Below are 20,111 nucleotides of genomic sequence, written 5' to 3' on the forward strand. Positions count from 1 at the left end.
AAACACAGGGAGTACAGTAGTACTGATAATGAAGAACTTGCAGCAGTGCAAGCTACTTAACATGGGTTTGTACATCAAATACCTATATAAAACTGAGACAACTTCAACAAGAAATTCTTATAAAAGAGTGGACTGAAATGAAAATATTTCAGGTGTCCAGTATTGATATGGTGACTCTAAAGACAGAATTGTTTATTCTGAGGTTTTATTACTCTAACACCTAACTCCACCCCATGAAAGAACAAAATACCTTTTTTTGATTTTGCTCCAATCTTCAACTTTGATGGCCAAGCAATCTGTGTATTTGTTTCTTCCATAATCTGTTAAAAAGAAAGCATTTATGAAAAATTAAGTTTTTATTTTTTCCTCCTACAAAGTCAAAGTTCATTTTTGGAAGAGATGATGTTTACCATTTTTAAATCTGTTAACTGTTATTATTTATAATTAGAACAACTCATTAACTACTTCTCCAGGTTTTTTGAGAATAATTTTTGTCTAGTGACAGGTGAAGCTGAGTTCTGATAACCCAAAAGAAAACCAAAGAGAAAAGCAAGCTGCTCAATAGTTCCCATGAAATTCAAGTGACCACAACTAGCTACAGCGTGCTCTAGGTCCATCTGAGAGGAAAGGTGAGAGCTTTATAGTTCAATGAAAATACTTCTGTAGTTATCTTAAGCTGGCTTCTAAGCAAAGCCTATCAAAACTAAATCGAGTCCTTCTGAATCTCCATAAGTCAAGATACATTGGTTCACCTTCACAAGTTCAGGGTTTTTATTTTGTCTCTCCTTTACCTGAAAGCAACTTTTCATCACAAGGCTATCCAGATTTCAAAATGCACACACTTGCACTTACACTTCGAAATCCATGTAGTCATTTGGCTCCATGTAGCCTCTCATTCTGTTGCTGCCTTTGTTTTAGTAAGTCCACTAGCCAAAGGAATATTATACTGAATTTCAATACCAGCACAGTTACGGACCATCACTAACATTTAATAGTAATACAGGAATAGAGACTGAATAACAACAAAGACTTTATATATTAATTGAAATTCAGTTCTAAGAGATGCTGGGCGTGTCTACTGAGACTACAGAACTACTTTTGTGTCGAGTTCTCATCAGTAAGTATGATGAGATCATACCTCTCACCACACTTGAGACATGAGAGTATCAGATCATGAGTAAGAGCAGAGACCTCATCATTATGAGGACCTGAAGAAACTAGAAATATTTCCCCATATTAGTTCTTAACAAGATGGTTGTAGGATGCCAAGAAGATGCATCCAAATGGTTGTAAGAATGCCAAGAAAATACATCTATTGAATAAATATCACCCTAGGCTGCATCAGACAAGGCTTTTTTTTTTTTAATGGAGATGTTGGTTATAGAAAGCCCTGATGAATTTTCACCTGGAAAAAGCTGTCCAGTTCTGCTCACAGATGGACAAGATTTTGTACAGCAACAAGCAAAAGGGTCCTCACTCCTCTGAAAATTTCAGTAGTTTATTATCAAAGAGATTAGCAGTGATCAGCTTGCTCAGCTGAGTAACAGTAATTAGAAGAGGTCCTAGAATCACAGAACAAGTTTGTAAGAAAGGGACCTCTGGAAGTCATTTAGTAAGTTCAACCTCACGCTCAGAGCGGGGCCAACTGCAAAGTTAGGCCGGGTCCCTGTCAGGGCCCTGCCCATCAAGCTCTCAATACCGCCAAAGGAGGAGATTCCACTCTGCACACTTATTCCAGTGTGTGGCCGCTTTTACTGAGAAATTGTTTTCTCCTATTTTTCCTTTGCTCAACCTTTGGCCATTGTTAGCTCTATGGTTTTAGCAGGAGCCTGACTCAGTATACCTTCTAACCACCCATATGGCAGCTGAAGATTTTTATTAGATCCCTCTTTTACCTCACCCCTTCTGTGCTGAACAAACCCTGCTCTCAGCCCCTCTTTGCACATCAACTGCTACAGGCCCTCGATCAGGCTGGTGATTGTCCACTGGAGTCACTCCCACTTGTCAGCATCTTTCTCGGGCTGAGAGGGATGTAACCGGACAAAGTACTCCATCTGCAGCCTTACAGTATAACTGAGCAGACAGGCATAACCACTTCCCTCAATCTGCTGGGTCATACTATTTTAGTTAGTGAGCCTATGTAACAACACTTTTGCTAAAAAGGGGTGTAATAGGAATTAAGGAGGTTATTTAATACATATAATGGTAACAAGTAAACACACGCTCACTGTAAGCTTAGGCTGTACGCTAGAAAAAACCCTGTCACAAGAACTGAAAGAATACGTGATTGCTCTAAGTAGGAAAGAGGTCGGAAAGAAAAAGGAGAAATGGCAACTCTCAGGGTCTGGTTCCTCCTTATAAAGAATATTTGTCCAATTTCCACAGAAGGACTAAAAAAAATTGTGTTCTTCTGATTGCTGATACAAATGAGAACACACTAAAAGCAGACACTATCCAAAGTCAATTCACCAAAACTGGTGGGGTGGTGGGAGAATTAAGCAAAGAAGTACATTTTGATACTTCCAGTCATCTGCAACGAGTATAAATAATAAAAAAATTCAGACTCCAAGATAATTGACAAAGCCACTTCCGAGAAGAGAATGAATGCGTTAAGAAAATGGCTACAGTATCAATGCATTTTCCAAATCATATACTTTAGAACCAAGGCAGACTTAGCTAACAACTCTTAATTTGGATCTTCTACATCCAAATCCTAGGACACCACAACAACTTCCAGATTAGTACACCATGTGGGAAAAAATGAAAGTGTCAGCCAGACTTCATTATACTATATTCTTGGTTTCAGCAACTATTGGATAATAAGTTACAGCTGAAATAAGACATTTCTAGGAGGGTGAAATTCTATCAGCAACATACACATACTTTTCACAATTTTCCAAGCCAGATGTGAAAAAAAGCTATTTCAAAGAACTCACTTGTGTCTGACAGAGGGCTTTGGGCCAGGGTTGTTCTTAATTGTGCAACAGGAGATAAAATACACAGAAAATAGGAAAGCATCAGCTAGAAGGAGAAGGGAGATGCTAAAACAAAGAATGGTGTGGGACTGAGTTAAAGAAGATCTAGCATAAAAGGAACCACAAGAGAGGAGACAGAAGCTGAGTGAATGAATGTTGTTGAAGAAAAGTGTTACATCCCATCAGTCCTTCACCCTCTCAATAATGTTTGGAGACTCTTGTCTTAAATTAAATCCTCCCCATTTCTCATGCTAAGCCAAAACAAAATGAAAGCCCACCACTTCAGATGCACACATTCTGGGGAGATAGGAGAAAGATGCACCTTCACAGGAAAAGAATTCTGACTGCCAGCCACCGAGATTTGGCCACCTAATATCTTTAAGCTCTTTGCAGAATGCAATGCTAAAAATTACCACTTCAGACTGAAAGCACAACCCGGTTTGGTCACTACAAAGACAAAAGTTTATCTCTCATCTTAGGTAGTTAGGCAAAAGAAAAAAGTAATCCTGGATGCATTAAAACTAAGTGCATTTACTCAGGTATAAAAGCTCTCAGAATATGTGCTGGCTTTCAACTCCAAGCAGTAAACTATCATGAATTCCAAGGTGATTATTGCAATAATCTTCTCCACAATTTTGAAAACCACGCATTATATAGGAAAAAATAAAGTAGTTTTTGCTGCAGCACTTATTTTTTCACCAGTGAAAATTATCTACCTTGCCTGTAAAATAATCTGAGATTTTTAACTGCCTAAAGAGGTATGGAATGGAAAGTAACTTCTGGTTTTGGTTTTCAGAAATCAGGGCTTTCATAAGAATGCTTAAGTAGAGATCACACTATATTGCATTGCTTGCTTTACCTATTTATTTTATTATTTATGTGTTGTATTGCTGGTGGTATTTTTTGCTGTGGGTTGTTTGGGTTTTTTTTGGTAACAGCAGGAGCATCAAAGCTCTAGAAAACAAGAAACTAAGTTTTTACCATAGCTATTAAACTTAAGGTAAACATGATGTTGAAAACTGTGCACCAGTAAAACTCTGGTTAGCGTAGACCACCGCTGCATCAACCTTTGGTTCTGTTTTACCATTCTAACCCAGGCCGTTTTAAGTGCCAGGATATTTTTTTTTTCCTGAAAAAAGTTTGGAATCATTCCATAAAACCCTCGACTGCATGTTGCTATGGAATAGTTTTATTTGAAAACTCAGTGTTATGCCATATACTCTGAAGATAGCAGTGCTGCTCTCCGAGAAAACAGAAAAAAACCGAACTCACTTCACAAGTGATGTAGATACATACATGTATTAATTGCATAAATGCTTTAGTTACAAGACATTTAGAGGAACTTCAGCCTAGGGATGAGTGAATCAGTTCATGACCATCTAGACTGCAGAACAGCACCTTTGCTTAGGCATCCCTTCCTTTCACATGGAAGTGATTAGTTTATACGAATCAGTTCTCTTCTCACCTTGGAGGATCAACTGACCAGAAGAAGGAGCAGGCACATTTCGCAGCACAATCTAATCATATAGTAAATCTCACGCTGCTGCTTCTCAAAATGCAGGATACCCTAAGAAACAATTTATCTACATCTTCCCTTCCTCTTCTTTCCCCAAGAGGTGTGAACTGTGGTGTTTACATAGCCAAAATATGTGAGCTATTCTCAGTGGAGAGCATAAAGATGACAAGATACTGGAAAATGCCAATAAAACAAATAAGACTGGGCCCTGACCCTGAACAAAATGTCTCTAGTTGCAAATCATTGGGCCTTCATAAAAAAACACACCAAACAAAAAACCCCAAACCCAAACCCCTCCCCCCCCCCAAAAAAAAAAAACCCAAACACAAAAAACCCCAAACAAAAAAATATCCCCCCAAACCTCTAGCTGTAAGGCAGCTGGAGGAAAAGCTTTTGGCTTCCTTGTATTCCAGCTTGAAAAATGTATAGTTTAAGCACTTTGGGGAGTTTTTACATTAAGACAATAACAAGTTATTTTTCCTTAAGTTTGATTTTTGTTTAGCTGATTTTGGATAGAAACTGGAATGTCCTGAATGCAAAAAAAACAACCAAAACTCCTCAAAAGCCCACAAGCATTTCAGCATTCAAAGGAAGCATTTTACAGGCAGTAGGTGAAAAACAACAACCTATCAAAAAAGCCTTTCTTCCTTTAAAACACATGCATTATGAAGAATACTACTGGCATTTAGCTAGTGTTGTTACAAAGTTATCTATTTCTGATCTTCCCACCGTAGGGATTTCATGTGTCTTGGCCACTTCAGCCTCAGTTATTATTCACCGTGAAGGGGAAAAATGAGTAAGAGAGGAACCTGCATCTGCCAGTGGGTTTCTCCAGTTGGTTTTCTCAACTTGAGCTCAATGAGCTCATTCCAACTGAAATGACAAAAGTAACTCTCAAAACTGCAAGTGTAACTGCCAAAAAAAGCCAGTTTGTTATTTCATCAATAGAAAAACCACCATCTTCAGTGTGAGGAATTAGGTTCCTCAGTTTAACCTTACTTAATACAACAGAATACCACTTTAACATGTAGAGTACTTAGACAATCAATAAGCAGAGATGTTAAAAACCTTGTGAATACATTGAAATTTTATTTTTAGAACAGACGCATGTTATCTTAATCTACGTTTAAGAATTTTTTTAGAAATACAATACTAGGTTTTGTAGATACTGTGATTTTTTAATGTTATTAAAAGCCCTAGAAAGCAAAGAAATTGTATGCCCACTAGTGTTTCTATTTATCTGTCCATGTCATGTTTTGGAACAGCTGAGTTTTTGTGGTCAAAGAGCTTGCCTAGGTGTTCCTCCGTGCAGGTTCAATACGCACAGGAACAGCTAGGTTTAGATCAACAACATCAATGCACTAGACATTTAAACATCTGAAGTACTGCAACAGTACCTTATCTTCAACTACCAAACAACGCAAATCCTCAGAGAGCACCCAACTGCTTTGCTGCTTGGAATATTTCAGAAACTACGTTCCGTTTCCTGCAAGCAGGCTGCAAGTCATGTCCAAGCACCTGGTGACAAACACTCAAAGCTCGACATCCTGCAAGAAGTGTTTTAACTTAAAAACACCCCACAACACTCCAATAAAATCCAGAATACATTGTAAGCAAGGACCTAAAATTTCAGTAAGTGGAGATAATGCAAGCAACTAGCCTCCATTTTAATTTGGCACCAAAAATTAAGTTTCGGAAATCCTTTCCCTAATAAGGGGAACTGCCTCTAGTATTCAAGGCTGGAGGCAAAGTTACTTCTTACAAGAGTTGACTGTAAAAATGGCAGGAGCTGACTGGTTGGGTAAATTATACAAAAGGAAATTGGGCTGAATAATTACAGGTGATCATACCTATGAAAATAAAAATCACTATTGTCTCTGAGGCAGAATAATACACTGAGGTGGATGAGAAGCAGGGGAAGGAATGAAGCAGTGATTCTTCTAACTTAATTACCCCTTCCAAAAGCAATCCAGTTCCCTCCGGGATAATGGGGGCAGGTCTTTCTCTTTCAGCAGGTTAAGTGACAAAGCAAAAAAGGACACTATAGGGAAAGAAATTATATGTTTCCAGATCTTTGTTTTTTACTCAGAAACAGCCTCTGTGTGCAGACAGAAAAATTACCGAAGTGTACAATCAAGACAGGGCCCAAATTATATTCTGAATGATCTTTAGAGTCACTCTTCATGTCATTCTCAATCCTGCATTTGCACATCTTGCAGAGATCATTTCTTTGTATCAAATCATCTTCCAGCAAGAGAAAAATGTATGATCAAGTAAGATACAATTTTTCCAAGCAGCATCAAGTTTAAAACTGAAAAAACTTTGATGGAATGCTAGTGTAACTAGTCAAGGGAAAAAACAAATGGGGAAAGAGGGGGTAACTACTGTGAATTAGAGAAAGAACAAAATTCCATTGAAATACAAGACAAATTATAGATGGCTGAGCTGCATCAGTAGCCCTCCCCACCCCCAAAAAAAAAGAATTGCAAGGATCAAGTTCAAACAAATACTGGGGAGGGACTGGAAATGCAGGCTAGGTTCTGTTAATTTATATTCCAAGCACACCAAGGAGCAGCAAGTATAAGGGCACCTCTAGATAATTACTACTGGCAACATGACCATCTGGAACTCCAGAGCCAATTGCATCCTCAAGTTTGAGATGGCTCCTAATCTCCACTTCAACAAAGTATCAATAAACATCCCTTTCTCCACTGACATCAGGTAAGAGCTATAGAGCACTTGGAGCCAGAAGCAACCCCCAACACATATTACTAAGAAACAAGTGCTTCCCAGTGTAAATGTGTACAGTTAAAAATTGCTGCAGAGGAGCAAATCCCATGTGTGAGGGTAGGGCAATGACAAGGAAGGACAGAAGATTAGAAAATTTTTTTACATAAAGGTCATGATAACAGAAATTCTGTAAGCAGGTGTTTAGTAATCTTGCTTTGAATCTCCATAAGGTTAAAGGAAACACAGCAATTTTTTTATAAATTACCAGAGATTGGTAAATTTATGGAGGGTAACTTATACCCAAGAATTCTTTGTACACAGCTGCTGAAGGAAAGGTGACCGATTCCTTTGTTACACCACTGTATCCATCCCCATTCAATGGGACTGTTTTGAGACCCATTTTTCTCCAATTCCCAATAAAATTTGTTCCATCAATTTCACAGATGACCAAGGTAAGAGTTACTGTGCAAGACAGCAGAGAAAAAGGAGGAAATCCAGGAATACCAATAGTAAAATACAACTAGTACCATGGTAATGGCCTTTCAAAACTTGACAAATATGTTTCTCCACAGACATGGAGTATTAATGGGAAGATAGTTTTACTGTCATGAAAAAATAACACTTTTCACAGATCCAAAACAGTCAAGCAAATGCTGTTGAGAGTGCAGAAGGTAAGCCAAGCATTATATTGATATTCTACTAAGCTCTGCAGGTAGGAAGATTCCTGCCATCACACCCACCCCAACTTCTCCCAGCACAACTGATTCCTGAACACTACCGCGTATCTTTTTGCTCTTCTACAGGTACAGTTTAGTTGCTTACTTATTTGCAGGGAGCACACTGTTTAAAGGACAAAAATGGAAAATACTTAAGCAGTGAGATTTAGTCAGATTTAGTCACAACGATTGAATGCCCTTAAGATGAAATAACTGAAAGCTTAAGTATGGTTTTGAATGATAAAGTGAGCTTTAAAAACAAAGGCTGTAACAAGTCAGATTTCTTTTTTTTAAGCATCAAAACCACTCCAAAGCCAGGTTTCTTACAAAAAGGAGACCAAAACATGATGGAACTTTACTAACTGTCATCCACCATCTAATCAGATTTTTAAGCATTTGTTTTTCAAAATGCTACGTAAAATATTCTTCAGGATACAAAATTAATGTGGCAGTTAACTGAAAATACTATGAGAGATAGAATGGTCTGATCATGTTTATCTTATCACGAGATAAGCATCGTCCTCATTCTGTGCCTATTAATTCTCCCTTACACCAAGAACAATATTAAGTGGTGAAATCTGTTAATATAGAACTGACATGTAGACTGTCTTAATCTCGGAAACATCTGTAAGATGGCCTGTTAGACACAAATGCTCATTTTAAGATATAGGTCCTTACCTGCCATCATTTATAAATGCACAGAAGCTGCGTTTGACACCAACATTTTCTGCTAAAATGTTGAGTTTTCATAAATTAAGCGCTCCAACTGCTTCAACTCAACAAAAAAAAGCCACAAAAAGTGAACAGGCAACTCAGCAAGTACATCTAAATATAATTTAACATGAAAAGCATAAGCTTGCATTCTGAATTTGGCTTTAAGAACTGTAATGAAAACTGGGGCTCTGCACAGAATTATTTAAAAGTCTGAAGTTCCAGTTAATCAGCAATTTTATTTTTCACTTGGACAACAAAAACATCTAAGATGACACAGACTAAACTCAACATAAACACAGTCACACTTTTGATGCAAAATCTGCTTATAATTAACAAGGCAAGAGCACCAGGGCAAAGCGATTACAGGAGTTAGGTACCCGGGTAATTTACTAACTCTCACAAAAAAAGCCAAAATTCAGTATTGCAGATTTCACTCATTAAAAATTTTTAGTTTAAAAATTTAAATATTTAATGTGAGCATTTCGTTTTAAAAAATGAAACTATTACTTGTACAATCTAATTCAGTATTAACCAAATGGTAAAATATGACAATATTAAGATATTAGACCTCAGGATACCTAGTAAAAACAAACACACACTAATTATGTCAGTCTCTGGATATTCTGTTTCAGTCAAAGTGTTCTTCTTGCATCTTCTGCTTTCAGAGAAGGTACGTTAAAGTTCAAGTAGTGTGGCTCCCTCAGGATGTACGCATTTAGAGTGCTTTAAACAAGCTTACTCATAGGTTTTTGGAAATACAAAATATCATTTGCATAAAAATTAAAAAATATTTCTGTATAAACAGGAGAAGACCTGAGCTGAAGAGTCACAATAGACAAGTAAAATTCTACATGGGCTGATACTTATTTCTTCTTCTAGTGGCGAAGTGGTGAAGCAGCAGTATCTGAGAGGATGACTAATCCCTGAGCATGAGCTTTGGCAGCAAGAACAGAGCAATGGGCGTAGCTGGAACCAGGAGGAGTATTATACTTAACGATTTGTTGGTGTTTTTTGGTTGGGGCGGGGAAGAGAATGCAAGGGTAGAACAAGGACAGGCAGGAAGAACAAGACAGGAAAAAAAATTGTATAAAGTTACTCAGGAACAGACAGTGTGAATTCAGCCTCTAAAACTGGCGAGGCCAGAGCAAGCGCTTGGGATGCCAGAGCCAGAACACATCAGTGGTACACCATCAAGGAATACTGGGTTTGGTGAGGAAATACAGGGCATGTAGCAAGTTAGAAGAGAGGAGATGACAAAACTTAGCCTAAAGCTTGGTGCAAATATGTAGCTCTTTTTCAAGTCTGGCCTACACTTAGTGTATAACAATAGATTCCTATCCCAAGCCCTGATTTTTTTTCCCCCCTACCATGGGCTACATATGAAATTCAAAACTAGAATTCACTATTTATATTACAACTACTACTCTAAAAAGAAGGCAGTACAGCGTGTCTGACTCCACAGCATTAATGCTACCTTTCTGCAGGTAAGGGAGAGGGGCTATTTCTGAGCAGATGCACCCAAGGCACCCACATGTTCTAGACTAAAACACCACGTAGGGTTTGCAGTTTGTGCTCCTGCATGGCAGAAAACCCATCTCCCGTGCAGAGCAGCAGCATAGCCAGTATTAAAACTATAAACCTTACAGAACATTTGACTAAATTTGTTCTTAATTTAGATTGCTGAGACTAATATTTAAAACCACACAACGAAATGATGCATAAGGAGGACAAGGGGATTGAGCCCCAGTTGTCTAAGTTTCTGTACAGAAAGGAGCTGTATGAAAAACGTGCCTCCCCAAGTGCAAGGACACGAGTGCATGTGTTTTTGTAGGGTTAGGGTACCTGATTTTCCAATTTTGTACTCCAACTATCAGAAATCCCAAACACATTTTTAGAAGTATCTCTATGTGACTACTTGGCTAGTCCTTCTCTAACTTCACCTGACTTTAAAAAGAGTAATATTTAAATTACTTCAGAGACTATCACACAGGATAACCTTTATGGTTATGGTTCAGTATCACCATATACAGTTTCTTCATGCTTCCACTGCAAGTCATTTGTTTCAATACTGCAGGAATTTCACCTTCACATACTGATTTGTCCATCTTTGTTAAACTGATTTCTATTTTACGATATCTTTATTAAATGCCAGAATAACTATAAAAGAAATTTAAGTTTGTCTGAGTTTTCCAGCTAATCTAGATTCATGTATAAAAAGGCAACAGAAGGAAAACATGCCTGTTTCCCATTCGCATACTTCTAACACAGCTTCATGTCAAACTAAGCTAAGTACTAACATGCTTTCCCTCCAACTTCTCATGACCAATAATTTTGTGGTCTGCATGTACAGACTGAGACTTCCACAAAGAAGCAAGCACACTGTTTGTTGTCAAGGACTACATCCCATCCCAGATTAACTCTAAACAAATTTAGAATCTCCACTAAGTACTCATAGCTATTCCTATAGAACTTTATTAAGAATTAAAACAAGCATGTGCAGGAGGAAGAGTTACTGAAGCTGAAGTTAGAGGACAAGATTAACATCACAGGCAATTTATTCATAGTTTAGATCAATGGGTATCAACTGATAACACTTCAAAAGAAAACTAATTAAGAGTTTACATGTAAAGTCAATAAAGGCATCAGAGTAAACAACATCAGCTTTACAACACAAACTTTCAGGCTATAAATAAAAGCTCTAAATCAGTAAAAAGATAACTGGGGAAAGCTACCTGTGTGGATATGGCTTTGGAATTTATATTGTTTCCTTTTCCATTCAAGCATTTTTAGCTTAGAAGGGAAGAAAACACATGCATGCACAAACACACACACACTGCATGTTTTTTTAACCTTCACTTTGCCCGAAATGAACAGAGAAAGGTCATTCTTAAAGCAAGGGTCTTGTTTAAGCAAGTATTGCAGTATTGTGACTGCATCCAAAAACTGCACTAAGTAAACCTTCTGCAACCATAACATTTACAGAACTATATACTTAATTTACCAATACAGCAAATAAAGTTAAATGAGAAGAAAACTTGATCAAATGCGTTTACCTATGGAGAAATATTAAAGTCCTCCTTTTACTTGAATGTTTGGTTCACCGTCAATGGAAATATTAATCAAAGGCCACAGGTAATTCAGTGATTTATTTAAAATAGAAATATAGTCAAAAATGTAAATGGATTATCTAAGCATGCACAAAACCTATAAATGTATCTGTGTACACAGCATTAATGAATTCTACATAAGTAACAGAATAAAGGGGAAATTTGTCTAAAAAGAAATATTACTTAACAACGAAGGCCCCACAGCACATCAGAAACACCAATATGCAGCCAACTCTTCTCTCCAAAAGCAGAAGCGTCAAGTCTCCTCCCCACAAATCAGCAGCCCAGTGTATATCGTTAATTTGTATCTTTCTCATACTCACTTCCTCTTTCTTAATTTTGAGGGAAAGAGTACAAGCATTTCTGTGGACCAAAATCCCTCCTCTATTTTAAGAGAGGTTTTATCTTTTAGAGTGAAAAGGATTAAGGATCAACTGAGACCGTGGTGAAAAATTGCTCCTCCTCTGTTGCTTTACAACGCAAGAGGACTTGCACAAAATGTTATGTATAGCAATAAGGTGACATAAAATGAGAGTTCATCATCAACTAAAACTCTGATTCACTTGGAACTCAGACCGAGCTCCAAGCAGTGACAGAGAGAGGCACTCAGTATAATACTTCAGGATCAAAATCCCCAATGTTTCTGGCCAAGGGAATTATTCACAAGCAACTCAGCAAGGACAGTTGCTGTTTGAAGACTTCTACCTGCAGTGGACACTTGAAGGATTAGGCCCAAAGAGCATTTTCATATTACAGATAAACTCTTGAGATGGTCCCTGTTATACCAGAAGCAACACAGAAGAAACTATAGATGAAATTAATAAAAAAATAAAACCCCTTGTAGTTACTCCATTCCTTTGACAGAACGATTGCTATAGCAGAGGCATGATGAATGCAGTTTTCCACCAGAACAAAGACTTCCCACCACTTAGCTCTGAACTAAGCAAAAAGTTAAGTAAGCATTCTTGGTTTACCTTTTTAGAGAAACCAATCCAACCTAAACAGTCTCCTTTCCATTGGGTGTGGTTTTGCCAAAACGGAGACAAACCTCTCAATCCCAAGATTTCCTGCGAACCTTGACTGCCACTGACATTCTTTCAACTCTAATCCATACCACCCTCTCTGAGCAGTCGCCTCCTCTTCCTGGGAAGCTAAATGAGAGGAAGCTCAATGTAAATTAGAATCGCATGCCAGTGTTCCCATCACAGCCTAGCACAGCCGGGAGTTTCAAGCACATTCTGGAAACGTATGGCCTTAATATATCCTTGTCACATGCCATGAGCCAAACTCTACATCAAGGGGTTATTTTAATGCTAATGCAGATACCGATTTCTACCCAGAAAAAAAGCAGAAGGTGTGGAACCAATTTCTGCAGTTCAAAACTGCTCCTGTGGTTGAAGTAGAGACAAAACCTGTGATAATGTATAAATAACCACGAACTCACTATGTCTCACTAAGTGGGAGAAACTGATAGCTGAGTGGTTGCCATCAGAAGTGGGGGTATGGCCTTAGGGAAACTGTAATTACAAATAGGCAGTTCAAAAGAAGTCATGGATGAAGACGTATGGAAAGCCCTTCAGAAATTTCTGCTGAACACGGATAATCAGCCTGATAAATCTTAGTCTCAGGTCAATGATTAATAATTTTTATGCCTGAAAACACCCTAAGCCATTCAGACTTGAAGCTCTACCTACACATTTCGTGTTCAGAGGTTAAAAAGGAAGACCAACCAAATTTTAAGCCTGACCTACTGCAGACAGAAATAAGTTTAAATTTATTTCTATCAGTATATACTATCTATACTTAAAAAGCATTCGTGTATACATAAACTCCGTATCAATACACCCACACAACAGAATTTTGCAGAAGTTACAAGGTTTGTTTGTTGGGTTGACCTGGGGCACTTTTCAGAGATACAAGTGAAAATACAGGATGTTGCAAAACAAGCTCTTTTACTGTCTTAGATAATCAAAGAGGGCTTGAGGCAGCTTCCTTGCTGCCTTTGCTGCCAGAGCCTCCTAAACAAATCAAAGGTAATGTACATTCATTAATAACTACTGCATGCAGAAGAGGAATTTAGCAGAAAGGTGATTAAAGATTCAGTTGGACATACCTATTTTTCACATCTTCAAATAATCACAACTGGGGGGGGAAGGGGTGGGGGTGGTGGTTCTTTCAAAAGAGTCTTTTACTGCTACTGTTTCCAGTATCTATACTGGAAAAGCAATTTGTTTTAAAGGATGGTATAACCAAATATTAGTTCCAAAATGGCCTCACTGTCTTTTAAGGTGCTACTCATTTAACAAAATAAGAAGCTACAGATCAAAGAAGTTACATGTAAGGACAGGAAAGAAAACAGAAAAAGAAAACCCTAGTCTTCCTTTACACTCCTAAGCTCCTAATAATTAACATAAGAGATTTTTGGTTGACACATGTAACATTTGCCCATTTCCATATTCACACTTCCAAGCATGATTACATCCTCTTCAGGAAAGAGCAGAGTCTGCAGTCAAGAGAAGCATGAGCATTTAAACACACATTTTGCCTAAATCCAGTGATACCTTAAAAATGCCTAAGTATCTGCAATTGTGCAAATAAGTATATTCCTACAACCACCATTTCTCTTTGACAAAGAAACCCCAAACCCACAAAACCTAAATAATCTCAAACATTCAGAAACAATGAAACCCACAAGTTCCAGCTGGCTGGCAGCGTATTGTGCTTTCCACAAGACCAAATTCTGTAGACAAACTCTTGAAAGCCAGGAAGGGAAGAGCTGAGGAGCCCCTTCAGGAATACCAAATACACTGAATTATGCTGAAATAGCAGCTTATACCTGACCTAGAGTCAAGCACTTGGGCAGAGCACCACATATGCATCATTTCCAGTCACTACCTTCCCCAGATGCAGTCCCACATTAGCCCAAAACTCCACCCAACTTCTACTAAACCCACAACCTTCACCTATCACCCACCATACTGCTGACAGTCCCATGATAAGGCTAGAGGTACTCTCCTGCCCTGAGAAATTTCAGAATGAAAAAATCATCAGGACTAAGATTTCCAAGTGTTTAAGGAAAAAAAAAAAAAAAGACTTGATGAGGCAAGAACTAAAAGCAAACAGAAATGATGCATTAAATTCCCCTCTGTCCACACGGCCGACCCTCATCTGGTTTGGATTATGAACTCTTCAGGGCAGAGACCCACCACCTTCTTACATTTTATATAAGAGTGCCATGCATATCTATAGTGCTACATAAATTATATATGTTCCTTGGAACAATGTCCTGGCTTTGTCTACCAAGGGTCTTGCTTGCCTATGAGGCGTGAACCAGATGTTATGGAACTCAGTGGAAAAATTCCACCATCGACTGAAAATGGGCTTTGGATCAAGAACAAGTAATAACTTCATATCATGTATTAGTCTCACAGAATAAATTAGGACAATAATATTTAGACCAAGGTCCACAAGGATCTTTTACATAACTAGTATGTAACACAACAGCAAACCAATCCATGTTTGAGATTACCTGTCACTGAACTGCAGATCCGAGAGCTCTAGAGAGAAAACGATCACATTATTTACTTATTTCTTGCTAAATTATTAGCAGCTCCCAGTGGTTTTGAAAAATCCACATTGAAAAAATCTTATTTTAAAAAACTTATGTTAGGTTTTCTCCCCTTTGAAGCAGTACTAAAACTTGGAAATATTGGAAGAAAGTATGCTGAAGTCTTCAGATTTTTTAAAGTGACACTACCAAAAAAACCTTCTATCTACTTTTCACTTTAATTCAGGAGCAGAGGAAGGGGCACTTCACTTGATCTTCTCCACCGTGACAGGGCAGAAATATTAGCTTATTTTGCCCCTTGCAGCCAAGAGCTGGGGCTTGTTCTGTGGCTCCACCAGCAAGTGCAGAACATACACTTGTTTAGCTAAAATGCTCAGTCAAGTAATGCATTTTGACATGTGAATTGTAATTATTAAACTTAAGTTAAAAGTTGATAGGACAAGTTCACATCCACGGAGCATCTGCTTGATTGTAAAAAAAACCAAGGAAGTAATTGTGCTTGGTCACATGTCTGAATATCTATAAGACTACTTAGCACCAAAACCTTGTATTAACTTTCTTTAAAACCATGACAGATTGATTAGAGCATACTACCCGTAGCTTAACAATCCAGGCTGAGCCCCTGACTTAGAGCCCAGCTCAGATAGCATAGGAGCAAATTCTGTTCCTCCTGGGGGCAAGCTAATAAAGAACTGAGTAGTGTCCCCCATTGATCAGCCACCAAGCAAGACCCAGCAGCCACTTACAGAACCATCTGCAAGAAGTCAGTATTGTCTCACTCCCTCCAGTAGTGGCCTCCTCTCTCCTCCCTCTTCGTCTAAGTGTCCTGACACACAGAATCACCCTCTTGAATCTTCACCTTATTACTTCTGCCATTTCAGCACTCATGAAAACTTCTTTCCCTTCACACACCCCTTTCACACAACAATAACTGCAGCACATTGAGGGTAGTTTGTCAGAAAATACTATATACTACCACTATTTATGCAAATTACACCCTCAGTTCTTGATGCGCCACTTAAATTATGCATTTCCCCTCCCCGTTCCACTCAAAAGCCTACCGAAAACACCCTGAAGAAAGTATCATTTTCAAAGCTATATAAACACATTTACTATAGCTTCCAGTTCATACTAAGTTTCCAAAAGTATCTTGCTGCCCTAGGTTGCAATGTGTTTCTAATGCTACAAATCACTTCTTCACTACACAACCTGAAACACATGAAAAGGGTCTTCATTTTACCTCCAGAAACTCTGCCATATTTATTTCACATGAGAAAGGAAAAAGCTTAACCCTGATTAAAGGAAATTGCACAGACAGAGACTGAGTAAGCTATGAGCCACTGTCCAAAGACTTTTTTTTAACAAAAGAAAACTCGCAAAGAAGATAGTTTCCATCTGTTTTTGTTAGCTGTAGTATTGTATGTATGCACTTAAACTGCAGCAATCTGGACTATAGAGTTGATGAGAGCCTAAGAAAAATGCCAGCCAAAGTGAAGCAGCTTTAGCCTATCACAGCATCCACACTGTACCTATATAATAATCAATGCCAAAATAGCCACTATATCTATTATCAGTATGGGTAAGCAGTGTACTCTTATTCGCATACTTGATGTTCTAGCACATTTCAATTTCCTATTTAATCCAAAACACTATTTTTTGCTATCACACCAATAACTACATCATATCTATCGTATTGTAAGGTATATCGTATCTACAGTAAGTAATCAAGTGTCCAAATACACATGTCAAATATATAAACCACTCAATCCCACACAGAGGAAATATTTTGTCTACAGCTTCAAGAACTATAGGCAGATTTCTGCAAGTGTGAGAAAACACCTTTGTTGTAAAATGAATCACATGTAGAATGGAGTATACGCTACTATGGCGTGTTGGTTTTGGCTGGGGTAGAGTAAGTTTTTTTCACAGTAGCTAGTACGGAGCTGTGTTTTGGATTTGTGCTGGAAACAGTGTTGAAAACACAGGGATGTTTCCATTACTGCTGAGCTTCAGAAGAGTCAAGGCTTTTCCTGCTTCTCACCCCACCAGCGAGGGGCTGGGGGAGCACAGGGAGCTGGGAGGGGAAACTACTGGGACAGCTGACCCCAACTGACCCCAGGGATGTTAACCATATGGTGTCATGCTCAGCACGTAAAGCTGGGGGAAGGAAGGAAGGAAGGTGGGGGGAGTTTGGAGTGATGGTGTCTGTCATCCCAAGTAACCATTACACATGATGGAGCCCTGCTTTCCTGGAGGTAGCTGAGCACCTGCCTGCCCATGGGAAGGAGTGAGTGAATTCCTTGTTGTGCTTTGCTTGCACACGTGGCTTTTGCTTTCCTTATTAGACTCTATATCTCAGCCCACGAGTTTTCTCACTTTTACTCTTCCAATTCTCTCCCCCATCCCTCTGCGGGGAGGAGTGAGCAAGCAGCTGAGCAGGGCTGGGTTGCCAGCTGGGGTTAAACCACAACACATGGCTTAGCTTTGCTGCAGCAAGTAAAAGCGCCCCATGCATTTTGATAAAATCCTAAGACAGAATTATTGACACACTCTCCTCTGTGGACACTAATATTAGATAGTTAAGCACAAGCACCACAATCAGAAAAGTAACTCTTATTGGGAGTCTTCAGATTATGTTGCTCTTGACTGACATAAATCAAGATTTTGGCAGTTACATACTCCTCCCCACCAGCCTTCATCAAAGCATTTGACAATGCTTGAAAATTTGAAGTATTCTTTCACATCTAGAAAGAGACTTTTTAGAAGTACCACTTTTAAATATGAAGAAAACATGGAAAATATGGCAAACTACTTATTTAATGGACAGTCAGTCAAAAAGGAGTCTCAAGGCATTTCAGTATACAGCATGGATGTTCGCACTGTCTTTTCTTAGTACAGAAAGAAAAAACAGCTCATAGTTTTCATTAGCATACAGATCTTCATTAACATAACTCAAATATTTTACACACTACTCTTGAAAAAAACATGTTGCTTTGCAAAATTAATTTTAAAGTCATTACTCTTGACCATGTTTGTCTTTGTAGTTTAGTTGCTGCAGGACTATTTTTCCAGCCCTTCCGTGCCTCTGTCTAACCACAAACTTTATTGAATCACTCTGTGGATTGTGCATTTGTTTCTTAAAAGGCCTTTGCATTTCTCAACCAAATATTTGTGCTTTCAATGATATCACAATAAGTTTCATGTCAGTTTTTCACTAACAGGATGTAGCATTTATCCATAGACATAAAAACCTTCAGATCACCTCACAACATCTTTTGGATGAACCCCTGCTATTAAGCAAAATAATCTTTCATAGTGCATATTTTCACTTACAGAATAACTAAGTTGCTGTCCATGAATGGCAGTAGCGCACACGAAATAATGTATTTCTCATCACATCCCATGCACAGCTGATGGCTAGTAAACACATTGACAACAACATTTTTAAAAGATTTTACTTACACAGTGGAAACTGCACATTGAGTTTAATTAGTTGATCTCATGATTGAACAATGGGCATAATTTTTCTTCTAGTCAATTTATGTTTTAGAATTAAAATATCTTTCTTACCTTCTGAAAAAAGTCTTCCCCACTTTTCCCTTTGCCTTCTGCAGCAGCTGTAAAACAAAAGTGGGATGTGGTTACTGAATACACAGGAAAACATTTACAGGTTTACATATAGAAATAATGAATACATGCCATAAACCTGGGTTATAATTTAATACATATATTTATACATATTTATATAGAATACATATTTATATAATTTCTTATGCAATAAATATTTGTCAACAACTGATTAATACTCAGAACAACCTTTTGCAAGTCACTTGCTAGGGATGGAGTCCAAGATGTTTGTATCTGTATACTAGAGGTATAGTAACTGATACATATTTTAGTTACAAAGTGAATATGATCATGCAAGTCTAATGATTTATTGACACTGCATACTTTGCCATGTAATCCTACCAATAGGAGGATCAAAAGAAAGCTAGGAGGGCACAAGATTTTCTGCATCAAGATTAAAAAGTAGAATCAAAACAAGAGTAAGCATTATAAACAGAATCATGTTAAAACTATTTTTTCCTCTATTCTGCTATTGTTTATATTGAAGTGGAATATACAGCTACTGCTCCATGGTTTATTGAGCCTGAAAAAAGTGCTACAAAAAATCTAAACACTTATTAGTGCTGTTAAACATTCCTTTCTGAATTGCTTGTTATTCATTGAAATTATAACATGTTCTTTCCACCAGCCAATGTTTGAGCTATGACATTCAGAGCAGCTGAAAAACAAGAGGCAAGCCTAGATACTTCCACTACAAGTGGTGCCATTATACAAACCAGAGGCATGAGCACATCTGAACATGTGAGAATGATATTCAAGAAAGATACTGGAAGCTAGAAGTGGCACTGAACGTGGCTACTGGTAGGACTTGGCAACTGTGGGCAAGGAGGCACTTGTTAAGCAGGGGAAAACTATGAAATCCTGCCCCTCTTAGCCTAGGAAATTGAAGTCTGAAAGGTGAAAATCTTGACTTTATGAAGAGAAACACCATCAGACCAATCTCCCCGAAGTAGGATTGGTGTGAAGAAGGGACAGAGATGCCACCCTCCTTGCATCCACCACAGATGTCTTGGAGTGCCAACTGACCCAGTGCCAGGGCTAAGCATGGGCTGGGGGGGGCCAGGACCTCAGCTTCAGAGAGGATGAGCTGGGAAAATAGTATCGCCAGAGGAACACGTGCCAGCACACTGAAGTGCTCCCTGTACTCCAGGGCTGTCC

General features: G+C 38.3%; 1 protein-coding gene across 1 annotated transcript in view; it reads right to left on the minus strand.

The window, feature by feature from the left end:
* The window catches only part of BICC1 (BicC family RNA binding protein 1), a 116,601-nt gene that overhangs the window by 57,859 nt on the left and 38,631 nt on the right, over window positions 1-20,111 (minus strand). The window contains exons 2-3 of the mRNA XM_075109376.1: window positions 18,897-18,943; window positions 251-320 (exon numbers count right to left, since the gene is read on the minus strand). Coding sequence (XP_074965477.1) covers window positions 251-320; window positions 18,897-18,943 — 117 coding nt within the window. The remainder of the gene's footprint in view (window positions 1-250; window positions 321-18,896; window positions 18,944-20,111) is intronic.

The sequence above is a fragment of the Phalacrocorax aristotelis genome, chromosome 14, assembly GCF_949628215.1.
Source record: "Phalacrocorax aristotelis chromosome 14, bGulAri2.1, whole genome shotgun sequence".
Lineage (NCBI taxonomy): Eukaryota > Metazoa > Chordata > Aves > Suliformes > Phalacrocoracidae > Phalacrocorax > Phalacrocorax aristotelis.